At 54.2% G+C, this 12,734-nt stretch overlaps 5 protein-coding genes across 5 annotated transcripts; 3 read left to right on the top strand and 2 right to left on the bottom strand.

Annotated features, from left to right (window-relative positions):
* Positions 1-73: 73 nt before the first annotated feature.
* CLAFUR5_09338 (Nitrilase) lies at positions 74-1,168 on the bottom strand (the record flags this gene model as incomplete). Its single annotated transcript, XM_047908486.1, has 3 exons — positions 74-88; positions 185-1,080; positions 1,135-1,168. The coding sequence occupies 3 exons, from the start codon at positions 1,166-1,168 to the stop codon at positions 74-76; spliced, it is 945 nt and encodes a 314-aa protein (XP_047766358.1).
* A 377-nt stretch (positions 1,169-1,545) lies between these two features.
* CLAFUR5_09337 (Magnesium transporter protein 1) lies at positions 1,546-2,698 on the bottom strand (the record flags this gene model as incomplete). Its single annotated transcript, XM_047908485.1, has 4 exons — positions 1,546-1,727; positions 1,780-2,135; positions 2,205-2,305; positions 2,360-2,698. The coding sequence occupies 4 exons, from the start codon at positions 2,696-2,698 to the stop codon at positions 1,546-1,548; spliced, it is 978 nt and encodes a 325-aa protein (XP_047766359.1).
* Positions 2,699-2,896: 198 nt separating this feature from the next.
* On the top strand, positions 2,897-4,927 carry CLAFUR5_09336 (uncharacterized protein; the record flags this gene model as incomplete). The annotated part of the gene is made up of 1 exon (XM_047908484.1): positions 2,897-4,927. One exon carries the CDS (start codon positions 2,897-2,899, stop codon positions 4,925-4,927), a length of 2,031 nt encoding a protein of 676 aa, XP_047766360.1.
* A 4,250-nt stretch (positions 4,928-9,177) lies between these two features.
* Positions 9,178-10,040, top strand: CLAFUR5_09335 (uncharacterized protein; the record flags this gene model as incomplete). The annotated part of the gene is made up of 5 exons (XM_047908483.1): positions 9,178-9,291; positions 9,344-9,549; positions 9,659-9,679; positions 9,752-9,924; positions 9,979-10,040. The coding sequence occupies 5 exons, from the start codon at positions 9,178-9,180 to the stop codon at positions 10,038-10,040; spliced, it is 576 nt and encodes a 191-aa protein (XP_047766077.1).
* Positions 10,041-11,747: 1,707 nt separating this feature from the next.
* On the top strand, positions 11,748-12,479 carry CLAFUR5_09334 (uncharacterized protein; the record flags this gene model as incomplete). The annotated part of the gene is made up of 2 exons (XM_047908482.1): positions 11,748-12,379; positions 12,431-12,479. 2 exons carry the CDS (start codon positions 11,748-11,750, stop codon positions 12,477-12,479), a joined length of 681 nt encoding a protein of 226 aa, XP_047766361.1.
* Between the last annotated feature and the right edge of the window lie 255 nt (positions 12,480-12,734).

Genomic DNA, 12,734 nt, shown 5'->3' with positions numbered 1-12,734 from the left:
GACCACCATCGAACGCAGTCTCAGCGCCATGCCTTCGCCTCGTCACTTTGAGGTCAAAAACATCATATCTCTGTTACCCGCCAACGACCTGGAAGCATAACATCATCAGCAAAATCCTTCGAAAGACACCGAATGTTCCACGGCGACCTTGCCAATGATCCGGGAATAAGCAAGAAGTACTCACATCATGGAACTGCTTCCCCTCAACACACTCGCTCAGATCCAACTCAGCATACGCAATGCCCTCCTCACCCTGCACCATCTCCCCAACCTGCGCACCCGTCGGATCCAAGAAAAGACTAGCACCCTGCGTAAGACTATCCAGCGTCTCAGCAGCACTAGGCGTAGCCTTCACGATAGCATCCCTCATAGCCTTATCCATAAACCCCGAACACAAGACCCCAAAACACTTCGCCTCAAAGCAATGCGCCGCAGATCTCGTCCGGTTAGCCGCGATGTTGTCATACTGCTTCCCGACCTTCTCCTCTCCAGGCACTACAGTACTCGTGACAGGTCGTCTCGTCGGCCAGACCGCCGGCCAAGTCGAAATATGCACCTGCTCCCCCTGCGCCATCAACGTCCACCGTGCGAGGGGATTCGTATTCTCCCCACAAATCAAACTACCAACCCTTCCACACCGCCCCGTATCAACCACTTTCAACCCCTCCCCATCCCCAAGCGCCCAGACACATTTCTCGAAAAACGTAGGAACCAGCTTACGGGCATGATTCACAATCTCTCCTTGATCGTTGATTAACACACTACTATTCCAAATACACCCCAAACTTGCCTTCGACCTTTCATTGAAACCCACATGCGCGAAAAGTTTCGAACTGGCGCATTCTTGCTGGAGAGTTTTGATTTCTTTGCCGTCGATGTGGATACTTTGCTCCGCTAATTTGTGGAAGAAAGCGTGGTTGTCAATGGGAGCGGAGACGGCGGCCCAGAGGGGAAAGGCGGGGATGTAAGTCTCTGGGAAGACGACGAGGTCTGCGCGGTTATGGGCTGCTTCGCGGATGAGGGAGATGGTCTTCTGGATGGTCTTTGGAGTGTCTAGGAAGACGGGGGCGACGTTGCAGGCTGAGGTGGTTGTTAGCTTGTGACTGAGAGTAGTGTTGAGACGAGACGTGATACCGGCTACTTTGACTTTTGGAAGCCAGCTGGCCATCGTGTCTCAGGGGTGGTGGTGATAGGCTAGGATGTATGCTATGCTTTGCAGTTAGACGTAGTATGTATGTTGTAGATTGATGCAAACCGCGAGCCCTGTCCAGGTTCGTCTCCTGCCAGATCCATCGTGCGGGGTACCTGCGCCTTTTGGAACTCTGTACAATGGCTCATTCGGTGGTTGCTGTGTTACGCTGACTGTAGCCGAAGAATTTTGGGCTTGGGCTTGGAACATGAAGTGAAGTCGCTCACTCCTGCCTGGTCTGGCATCTCTAGATTCTTCGCTGCTATACTACACAGCTAAAGATATGTAACAAAGCCGCGCTTCTGGTCGGCTTTCCACTCTTGCTTTTGACGCTGTACAATCATGTCGCTTGACGCCTAGAAAGGTGGCAGCCAGAAGGGGTAGCCGCCGTTCTTTATGCGGAAGACGCTGAGTAGGAAGGAGTACATGCCAAGGATGACACCACCCCAGACGAAGACTGCGATCTGTTGTGCTCGTGGGTCTGTCATGCGCGGGACCTTGAGTGCAAGGCTGATCGTCGCGAAGGAGAGAACTCCGTCTGTCGATGCGTCAGTACGAGATCCTGGCAAAAGTGCTTCTGCCAGACTTACACATGGCTGCAACGATCTGTGTCTCAAGACCAAACTGGCTCTGGAAGCCACCTGCAAAGTAGCTGACGCCGCCCTTGCCATCAGCCTGAACATATGGCACCTTCCTGATATGGTTGAACATGTGTCCGCTTGTGAATAGAAGCACAGCAATCAAGCTGATGGCTGCCCATAGGTTGCGGTTCTGAATAATCGGCAGGAGATATGGCGCAGCGACAGTCAAGAAGGTGCCAGCACCAAGTACAGCGGTGACTGTGACTGCAATCTTGACGTAGTTGATCGGTCGAACAAGAGCTGGGTGAGGACGGTCTGGCAGTTGGCGCGAAAGCCAGTGGTGGACTGTATCGGCCTTGTTGATGCTAGAAGAAATATTAGCCATTCTGCGATACCCTAGCTTATGACGATGCCTCCTTCAGCGGCGAACATACCCGGTGTTGAAGTCCAGTCTCTCCAACGGCTTGTTCGGCCTGGCGTGTGGACCAGTAGTTGGGTGGAAGAGAAGCAGGACTGGTGCTGTTTGCAGTTGAAGCTGTCACATGTCAGCATCTTGATTATCTCCTGGCTCCTGCTAGTATTGCCATACCGACTGGAAGGTGCCCTTGCCGTCCATGAAGTCCAGCGTGCCAAAGACCAGCCTCGACTCCTTATTCTTGTCGCCCTTCGTCCATGACTTTCCTAGCAATTCCCACTCTGGCTGGAATTCGTTACACAATTGACATCCAAATCTTGCGTCCATGGCAGTCAAGAGGATCGCAGCAGAATAGTCGCGTGGAGCTTTGGTGAGAGCATCGTAGCTCTTGTCGTCGAGATTGATGGGTTGTGCTTTCGCGACTGCTGCATCGAATCGCTCGGCCGGAGTCTTCTTCGCCGCTAGGGCAGTGAGTGGCAGTAACGCCGTTGCTATGAGTTGACGCACCCTCATCGTGTGTTGCGTAGAAGGGAAGTGGTGGGTGTCGCAGCTGAAGCTCAGGTACAGCAACCAAAGCTGTCCTCTGAGATGCAGGTCTTGGCAGATCGCCTCGTGAGTCGTCATGCTGCGGCACGAGCCGGTCTGTTTACTCTTCGCCCAAAACACTCACTCCACCTTCACCATGCATTGACGTGTAGTGAGAACATTCTAATGCCGGCATCGCACACAATAGCAGCGCCAGCCAACATGGCGCCCATACACAACAACAAGCTGCACGAGCAGTCGCTGCACAGCTCAGCCATGGAGCTCAAGTATGCTCAAAGCACGCATTTAGTCGACATCATCGCAAAGGACGAGGACATGCGACGGTTACGCTTCGACATACACGTCATGGAAGACGACAACAACGAGTTACGCGATCTTCTCACCCAAGAAGAGGACCGGTCGAACAACTTCGAGGTGTTGGTGAACGAGAATCTGGCACGCGCCGAGGAAGCAGAAGCGCGTCTGCAGGATGTCGAGACCGTGCTGCGCGTGCGAGAGCAGGAGGTCGGCACACTACAAGCTGAGGCGAAAGCGCTCAAGACGACTGCACAAGACTCGGAAACCTTCCTCACGGAGAAGCTTGCACTCACGCGAGAATTGTCCGTGCTGCGACCCGAATTGGAACACCTCAAAGCACAGGCTGCATCCACAGAGGCACTGATGACCGAAAAGCTCGAACTACAACGCCTGGTCAGCAACATGCAGTGCGACGTAGAGAACGCGAAACGCGATCTGAAGCGTGCCCAAGCCAAGCGACGGAACACCGGGGTCGAGATTGCGCAGGAGGAACAAGTGGAAGATCTCAAGCGACAACTGGCAAAAGAGAAGCGCGCTCGACAACGCGCCGAGCAAGCTGCTGAAACGACCCAGATGGACAGCAGTGTTGACGATGTGCGGAAAGAGCTTGCTCGGGAGAAGCGTGCACGGCAAAAGGCAGAAGAGGAGCTTGAGGCTGTGCAAGAGAACACGCAAGTCGAGGATGTGCGAAAGGATCTATTGAAGGAGAAAAAGGCCAAGCAAAAGCTCGAGGGGACTGTCGAGACCCTACGCAAGGAGCTCGAGAGGGAAAGAAAGGTCGCGGCTCGGGCAGCCAAGCGCGCCGATGCCACTGCTGAGACCGACGAGCAGCTTGACGAGGCCCGACAAGAGCTCTCCGCGGAAAGAAAAGACCGCACAAAGACCGAGAAGGCGATGCAGAAAGCGGCTGAAGAGTTCGAGGCACAGAAGCAGCTGCTCGATGAGAAGCTTGGCCAGTTCCGAGCGAAGCTCAAGAGCACTAAGGAGAAACTCAAGGAGACCGAGGCAGAGCTGGAAGCGGCACGCGAGGAGGTAGCTGAGTCGAAGAAGGGCACGAAAGCATCTGCACCAGCTGCGAAGAACACGAAGAAGCGCAATGCAGCAGCCTTCGACGCCGACGCTACCACCCTCGGCACACCAGGCGATGGACATGCAGCAAAGCGAGGACGAAAGGCAGGAGCAGGCATCGGCGAGAAGTCAAGCTTTTCGATGACTCCCTTTCTTAACAAGACTGCGAGCATTCTGCCAGATAGTCCTGCCGATGCTGACGAGGCTACGGAGGAAGAAGCAGAAGATGTGCCCTCTCCGACTGTCGAGCCTGCGAAGATCAAGAAGCAGCCACTTGCGCCAAAACCAGCGAGTGATGGCAACATCCAGAAGAAGCCAGCTGGCCGACCACGTAAGCAGAAGGCAGCACTACCCGCGCTTGAGATTGTCACCGAAGAAGCCGAAGATGTTCACAGCCAAGGTCAAGAGAACGAACCTGCTGCCAAGCCAGCGACGAAGATAAGAACTAAGAGTGCTGATGGCTCCAACGAGAAAGCAGGAGCTGCCGAAAAGAAGAAGAAGCGCAAGTCCCTCGTCGACTTTGCATCCTTCAACCCTGAGCCGGAAGTCAAGAAGAAGGAGAAGAAGAGCAGGAAGCTCGGCGGCACTGGGAAGACGCTATTTGACGAGGAAGAAGAGAGCGCCGCACCAGCGAAGGCTCTGCCCGGCAAAATGTTCCTCGGAGGTAGAGGCTTTGGAGCGCTTGGTGCTGGACAGAAGAAGGCAGGAGGATTCTTGGGTGCGAGCAAGATTGGCAGCTCAATGTTGATGACTGCTGGTGACGGGGATGGATTCACATTTTCACCGCTGAAGAGGCGGAGAGGGAACCTGGATGATACATTGAGAGGTTAATTGACTCGGTTGTGGCATGGGCAAAGGCGTGGCGTGGCATTCTTGTAGGATCTCGTATCGGGTTGCAGGGCGACGGGGTGTTGGACATAGCAGACCTGGCGTTTTTGACAGATGCACGAGAAATGGCAATGAGAACCTCGTTCCTTCTTCAGCCTCCTTCGTGGCGTTCGACTCGTGCAAGCTATATGCCGATAAGCTTCGACGCATTCATGCTCTAACACCTCAGATCTAAGACAGAGTATCAAGCGCCAAGCCACGGTCCATGACCAGATGCACACACATGCGACCACTTACTCCTGCGATGAGCATGTGCCAGACTATGCGTGCCCTCATCATTCAACACTGCGAGACAACCGGCATCGCGGCTCGCGCATCGCGTCATGACCATATTCACCACCCGTATGGCCAGAGCAGGCACTGCACCAACGGTTATATAAAGCAGCGCTGGATGATCCACTAGGAGCCTCGCATGCTCGATCCAGTTCGCAAAACTTCCTTAGACAGAGCTGGCAGTAGATAACGATGCCTCCACGTGGTCGATGCCAGCCATCGACCAGAATCGCTCGAGAGCCTCAGAAGGTCACTTTCGCCGACGAGCCACAGTTCCATTCAGCTCCACGGCCCCAATCAACATCAACATCAACACCCAAGCCGTCTCCTTACTCAAGAGCCTCAACAAGACCATGCGTAACCTGCTCCATGACCCGAGACCCAGTGCAAGGCATCCGAGACCAAATCCTCTGTACGTGCCGAGCACACACACACTCATATCTCTTGCCTACACTTCACTAACACGGCCCAGCAAACGCTTCCCGCCACTTCAGAGCCAACATCCGCGCCGTCGAGCAAGTCCTCGGCCGCAATGTGCATGTCCAAGAAGTTTTGATGTTGTCCTTCACGGCGGTGTCCCGCGTCTACGTGCAGCTCTCGTCAGTCGCGGGGGCATGCTGTATGGTCCGCGAGGGAAGTATAGGCTTGCTGAGAAGGTATTCTGGCAGGGGCCTGAGACGACTGGGGTGGGAGCCGCGTTGGAGGGGTTACTGAGCAGGATGGCTAGGGGGATAAGTGTGTAACGTGGTGCACAATGGAGAACGGCCAAGGGAGCTATGTTCGTCCTGGCATATGTGGTTTGTGGTCATGATGAGACTGTGCTGACAACACCGGTCACTGCCATGTGCGCATTTGACATGGGATAATCGGACAAATTGGGCGATGACAACCCCCGAAACATGGCTGCTGAATGCTGCCAAGAGATATGGACAAAAGAGGCGGTCGCCATGCCAGTCACAGTATCAACCTTCGTACTCTGATCATCGCCGAGAGGCCTTGGAAGATTCTGAGCCTGGCGGTCTGCTGGGGCATCGGACACCCTGGTCGTTTGCGCCATGTGCTCTTGGCTTCATCTAGTCACAGCTTTGAAGATTCTCAGCATTGCTCAGATGGTGTCGGCGAGTGGTCGACGTTCTGTCGAATGATGGGTGACGGGTGACAGATATTGTGATATGCTGCTTGGGCTGTGATGATTTAGGTGGCGAAGAGGTCAGCGACGCTTCCCAATACGGTCAACGGACTGTGATGCGCTGCCCACTTCTGGCTAATGGACTGCTCGTGACGCCAAGCAAGACAAACAAGCAGATCTTTGAAGTGTCCTTCAAGGTCCATGCATGAGCGTGTCGTGCACGCCGTTACAGCGCATGCGGAGCTTCAGGTAGGTCAGCTAGCCTCGACACTTCCCCGATCCCCAGCTGGCCGACCGAGCCCCATCATTTGCCGCCTAATTTGATTGAGCTTCAATACATATTGCGCCTCGAAAACCTCTAGCATCTATCTTTTCCACGCACTCGAGCCGGCAACGAGTGGGATGTGCCCTCCCCAAGGCGCAACGGCGACGTGCAAGACAGCCGACATTTGATGCACTTTAGTTAGGATTTGATGAGGCAACTGGGGACCGGTCGGCCAGCTGGGGATCGGGGAAGTGTCGAGGGGTCAGCTAGTATTTGCAATGCCACGGCCTACGCCCAAAGTGACGGCTGGCAGCTCTCGGCTGAGACTAAGCCGTAGTATGGCATGGGTAGCGATATTGCTGCTGCAGAAGCTCAATAAGTCGATCGGCCACTATCCTACCATAGCTAGCATCTTCCAAAAAGAAGTAGTCGGAGACTAAAGTGCCGGGATATGTGGTGTTGCTGAGCACGACTGAAGGATCCGAATCCGACTTTGGGCGCAATGCGATGCGAAGTCTGTCGAAGAGACATGCCTCATCGACGCAGGGACGATCCCGTGGCTCGCTTTCCAAGAGAGCGGTGACAGATCAAGCAGTCTGGATCTCTCTGCTTGTGTATTTCAACACGCCTGCGGTTGCGGCGGAGACAAGGATATCCCGATCGATATGTGAGGACCCTCGATCAGATGCGATGTCAGGCCTGGAAGACCTGCCTCAGCGTGCTCAGGTATCCGTGCAGTGGGTCCTTTGGTTGGGCAAGTGTGTAATCTTGGTCTTCTTGGCGAACTCCGAGACAGAATCTGGATGCGTCTACGCGAACGTTTGTCTTTTGGGCCGATGATAGTCGTGGAGTAGTTCTGCCTAATCAAGACTTGATTAGATGTGCCTTGATCAAGCTAGATGATCAGTGATCGGCCCACTGAAAGGCATGCAGCTTGCCGGGCACAGGGCACAGTGTGCAGGTGGCGTGCATCGATGTGAATCAAGAAGGCGTGAAGGCCACGACTCGACCCTCCCGGCAATGTGGTCACTCCACTCTGCCGAAACGCACTGTCAAAACTCTATTTCCACCTGCGATGATCTTGACGATCAACAACTCACCCTACCCTGCTTGCCTGCGCTGTTGCATTGCAGAAGTCATAATACGCTTTTGCTATAGAGTGTATTACGTTGACAGAACATCAAATGACCTGGATGTGAGAACAAGCAAACCACGCTGCCTGCCCAGAAGGGCCGCAAAGCGCCTTCCCTTCCTCCTGATATACTGTATGTGGTCCCGAAATGGCCCTAGCTTACAGACGCCTCCAACATCGAGGCGGTGCTCGCAGCCACCAGTGGCAAGGCCAACAAGCGCATGGCCCGAGACAGGGCAATGCGATGGAAATCAGGGTTCAATGCCCTCGTCAGCCCGGGACAACACTGCCGGCCCACTCTTTCTCAATGCCGCTCCTTTTCAAGAGAGGATCTCAATCCACCAATATACGAGGTACGACAAGACGCGGATTTCGGCGGCCGTCGGCCACATGGTAATCACTGTTGCTCATCAGTACCTTCATGTGCTCGCCTGATCGATTGATAGTGCCTCGGCGAGCAGGCAGACAGAACATCGCTACGGGCTGAGTCGGATAACAACGAGACCACACACGTGGGTACGTACGTAACTCGCCCGTGTCCATAGATCCGAGTGCCTTCAGCCTGCCGCTGTCCAGGCGCCGGCCGCACTGCAAGCCGCCCATGTGAGAAGCCATCCGCCAAGAGGATGCAGATCTACGACAAGCTTCGCCGACGTTGCTCTGCAGTCTGCTCTGGAACTGCATGCCACGGCGCAAGAGTCGGCGAGCGCCTTGCCTCTGCCTGGGCAGTCGATCCACACCCTTCCGAAAGCTGTTGGCACTCTTGAACGGACCCCCGTTATTGTCAGCCCTGCAGCAGTGCCACTTGATCGTGCAGACCCTCTGGACGGGGTTTAGAAGACTCGGTCCGAACGTCCCACGAACGACTTCGACCAAGCATACAGGCTGTCCGCTAATGCAGGATAGCCGTGCATTGAGACTTACCTCCGAGACCTGGTAGGGTCGCCTCTGAGCTGGCTCCGGGAGTGGGATGACGATGAAGCCTATGAAAGTGTTCCGATTGCGCGTCCAGCAAATGAATATGCACCGCCCGGCAGATCTTCACTCATATATTCAGACGAACTTGCCAAGGCGTTACACCGCACACATCGTTCGGTTGGGCACTCGTCTCAAAAGAAGCTAATCAGTCGCCTGGAGAACCAAATACTGCTGCTCGGATGGCGGGTATGTGTGGGTCCTCTTCTGCCAGAGGTCGCTGTCATGGGCCGGCTAGTTCGTTTCTCAATCATTGACCTGCACCAATACTGGACCAAGGTACATATCGGGCATCAAGTGTCATACTTGTCGAATATTTCTGCCATGTGCTCGCTAGTAGTTCGTCAGTCTCGTGGAAGCACACGATCCATCATACAACGCACCCAGGGTGACATAGCCGGCACCAGATAAAGCTCTTCATGGCACCATTAGTACCAGCGTTGGCGCAGAGCGAAAGCAAGGCCAGATTTTTTGCGCGCCTGGGTCTGAACCCTGCGGACTCGGTTCACAAAAGAGTGTATGCCTTGATGAAGGTTTGAAGATCCACGCGAGCGTTCTGCGGTGCACACGTCTGATGCGCGACAGATGGAAGCCGCAGAGGCACGACGGCGCCTGATGCAGAGCCAAATCAGCAGTACCGCCCAGATCCACGAGATTACCTGGCAACGAGAGGTGATGCGCATCTACGAATTGGCGCGGATCGAGACCAAGGCTGTCTACCAGTTTGGCCACGACACAACGGATCGCGAGATACCGGACAACTGGATCATCAGATGGTACGCCAAGAAAAAGTAGGCACGAGTCTTGACACATTCGCGCTTCGCTACGTCCTCCGTCCTATTAGCGGTTGTATTGCAGATGCGCCGCCAGGGATTTCAGCTGACCTTCGTCTCTCTTCAGGCTACTATGGCACGTGTTCAGGTACGATACCGATGTGATCGGCATGCTCTGATGCCCAGAGCTCACACTGACTCGGTTATTGTCGTACTGCAGGTATCGAGATTATCGCAACAAAGGCCGGCCACCAACTCTCACACCAACGACGTCAGTATCCAGCGATGATGAAGATGCTACAAGTCGTAGTCCCGCTTCCGTAACTGTAGACCCCGATGACGTTCCCGACCCAGATGCCGACGCTGGTCCTGCATCAGGTTCAAGCGCTCCTGGTAAGTATGTGAGTGATGCAACGTTACACGCCTACAGCTAATCGATGGCTATAGCAACGAACGCAAGTAGCGCGAGTCAATATTGGGACCCGGTTAGAGAGCAGTGGCGGAAGTGAGCGCAATCACTTTCCGGCGGTGGACGCTACGTTCTCGGGCCTTTACTATCAAACGTCACGGCGGCCGAAGATGGCGGGAAGTGCCACTACACCGAGAAGGACCAGTCTGGAGACACCCTGCCTGAACAGTTGTGAAAATGACCTCGCGTCCGCGGCATGACTTGTTGGGATCTGATCGATTCCACAATTACCTGCTAGAACACAGCCCCCAGATTTGGCGCGGTGCAAAGCTTGGCCGTGATCATCAAGAAGAGGAGAGATTGGCGGCGCTGCCAGTACGTTAAGGCCATGCCGAGCCCCGAGGTCGCGTTACTCTTCCTGCTATCATCGACTGTCGCAGTCCGCGGCAGAAGCCCCACCGCAGTACAAGATGTGCGAGCATGCTCTAGTGCTCGGAATCATGGCACAACCAGGAAGCGCGCGTACGAAGGTCATCACGAAGTGTTGGACTCGTAAAATGGACGATAAGGCGATGATGGCTACGGAACACGTGGTGCGCCATTGGTTAGTGTACAAACGAAGGCACGACTGTGCTCGTGGTCTAGGATAGGTGAAAATGGCGAGTCTCTTCGAGACATTTTGGCCCAGATTACATGAATTTTGCCCATGTGCGCATTGGGGTGAACAAGAGCAGATGAACAAGTTCAAGCACTGCTAGTGTCTGGGACTACTCTAGTCAGTCGCGAGGGTCTGTTGTGCTTGCGGCAGTTCGGTCATACCAAATAACACAACTGAAGCTTGCGGTATACAGCAACTCAGCGCCAAGTCCCGACCGTCCAATTACGTCTAGCACGAGCATCGAACACGTGAACAGCAGAGCCAGCACCACTAGTGAGGACACTAACACCATCAAAAAGTCCCATCAAACACACTCCGCCAATCCCTCAAAGCATTCTTCTTGTTGGCCCATGAAGAGCGATACGATTCTTGCACGTGTCTTCCGCGGATCTGTCGATCTCCAGCAACAAGCTTCGACGGCAGCCACATCCTTCGGCAGTCGCAGATAGTGCCCGCGCTCGCAACCAACACAGACCTCTCGGCAAGCACGGCGACTAATGGATGCACTTCCGCACCCTTCAACAACCAGGTTGCCACGGCTCACGGCAGTGGCAGCCTGCATTTGGCCAGGGCACATAATGTGCACAGACCCCCTGGATGAAGATGTTTTGGCGTTTCCACCTAGATTTATCGATCAATGCCACTGCTTAGGTTGGGTTGAGTATTGAAGAATCGCTGGGGGTTGGAGTGATGGTCCAGGAATGATGGCATGTAGAAATTGTGGTGGTCTTGGCCATTGCAAGTCATGCTACTTTTTACGTGCACGGGCCTTCCTGAACCGACATGACCTGAGGTTGTCACAGCTACAGGTTTAGACGGGCAAAAATGGACTGTGAAACCGACTTAGCGTGATGTCTGCAGCATGAAGGGAGTACGCTGCATCCACCCGACAGAAGTGCGCGGTACCGGACTCGCTTCCATGATGCAGCGACGACTCTCACTCCGATCTCGACTGAAGCACATCAGCAGTCTCGCGCTGCCTCCGCCTCCACGAGACAGGCGCTGAAGTTCGGGATTCAACATGTCTCCGACATTGCCACAGCAGGGCCGACAATGGTCCGCCTCGAAGCTTTCAATGCATATTCTTACACAAAAAGCTTCCTGGTCCCCAGACTTCGCCAGAAAGTCTCAACAACCCAGACAACCACAATGGCATCCCCAAGAAACACCCTCGAACACACTCAGCACCAAAACTTCCTAGAGTTGCCCGGTGAACTCCGCAACCTCATCTTCGAAGACGTCCTCACATGTCCAACCCACATACAACTCCTCACACCTACCTGGCAGCAATCCTACGGCTTCTGCGCCTCGCTTCCAGCTCTGAGGATCGCGCCAGAACCGGCCTTGGCCCAGGTGTGCAAAGCACTTCGTGGAGAAGTCCTCTCAACTTACTACTCGATCAACGCTTTTGACATCGGTCGGATTCCCTTCCGGAAACCAAGTTTCCAGAATGTGCATACGTATGATCAGTACATTGCTGCCCTGCGGCGGTGGCGGAGCAAATTGATGATGGAGCCTGCGGCGACGCATTTGAGGGAGTTGAAAGTTGAGCTGGTCCTGAGCGTTAGGCACGAGATGAGAGTCAGCTGTTTCTATGACCAGGCTTTTGACTTTGTTGCGAGGAAGTCGGTGGATGGGAGGGTGTCTTGCAGTTTGACGAACTTCGGGAAGGACCATTGTCTGTGTGGCTTAGAGTCTACTCTGAAGCCGGAGGATGAGGATGCTGTGGATGGAAGATGTCTGGTTGATGCTGTGCTGGAGGTCTGTCAAAATCTCTACCCGTCAGTGCAAGAGGTACACTGCGGGAGGTGCGGGCTGACTCGATTGATCAGAGCTAATTACCTCATTTCATGTCTGAGTACTGAAGAGAACGCTGTTTGATACATGCTGGTTCATGAGTTCGTGATCTATGTACAGTGCATGAAATTCCATGATTAGTAGTGATTACACTCTAGGGAAATGCTATGCAGCAAGCCGTTGGACTTGGATTTTGGTGATCTATTAGACCTCCCGCTTCATGCTGCGACACGCATGTTTTTAGATCGTCCAGTCAATTCTCAGCATTCGGGCGTCGTAGATCCGCCGAGAGCAAGAAGAGGAAAACATAAAGTAAATGGTCGTTAAGTGTCGTCATAT

The sequence above is a fragment of the Fulvia fulva genome, chromosome 9 (genome assembly GCF_020509005.1).
Source record: "Fulvia fulva chromosome 9, complete sequence".
Classification (NCBI taxonomy): Eukaryota; Fungi; Ascomycota; class Dothideomycetes; order Mycosphaerellales; family Mycosphaerellaceae; genus Fulvia; species Fulvia fulva.
Note: the sequence above shows the minus strand (reverse complement) of the source record. Positions and strands in the feature narration are given on the sequence as shown.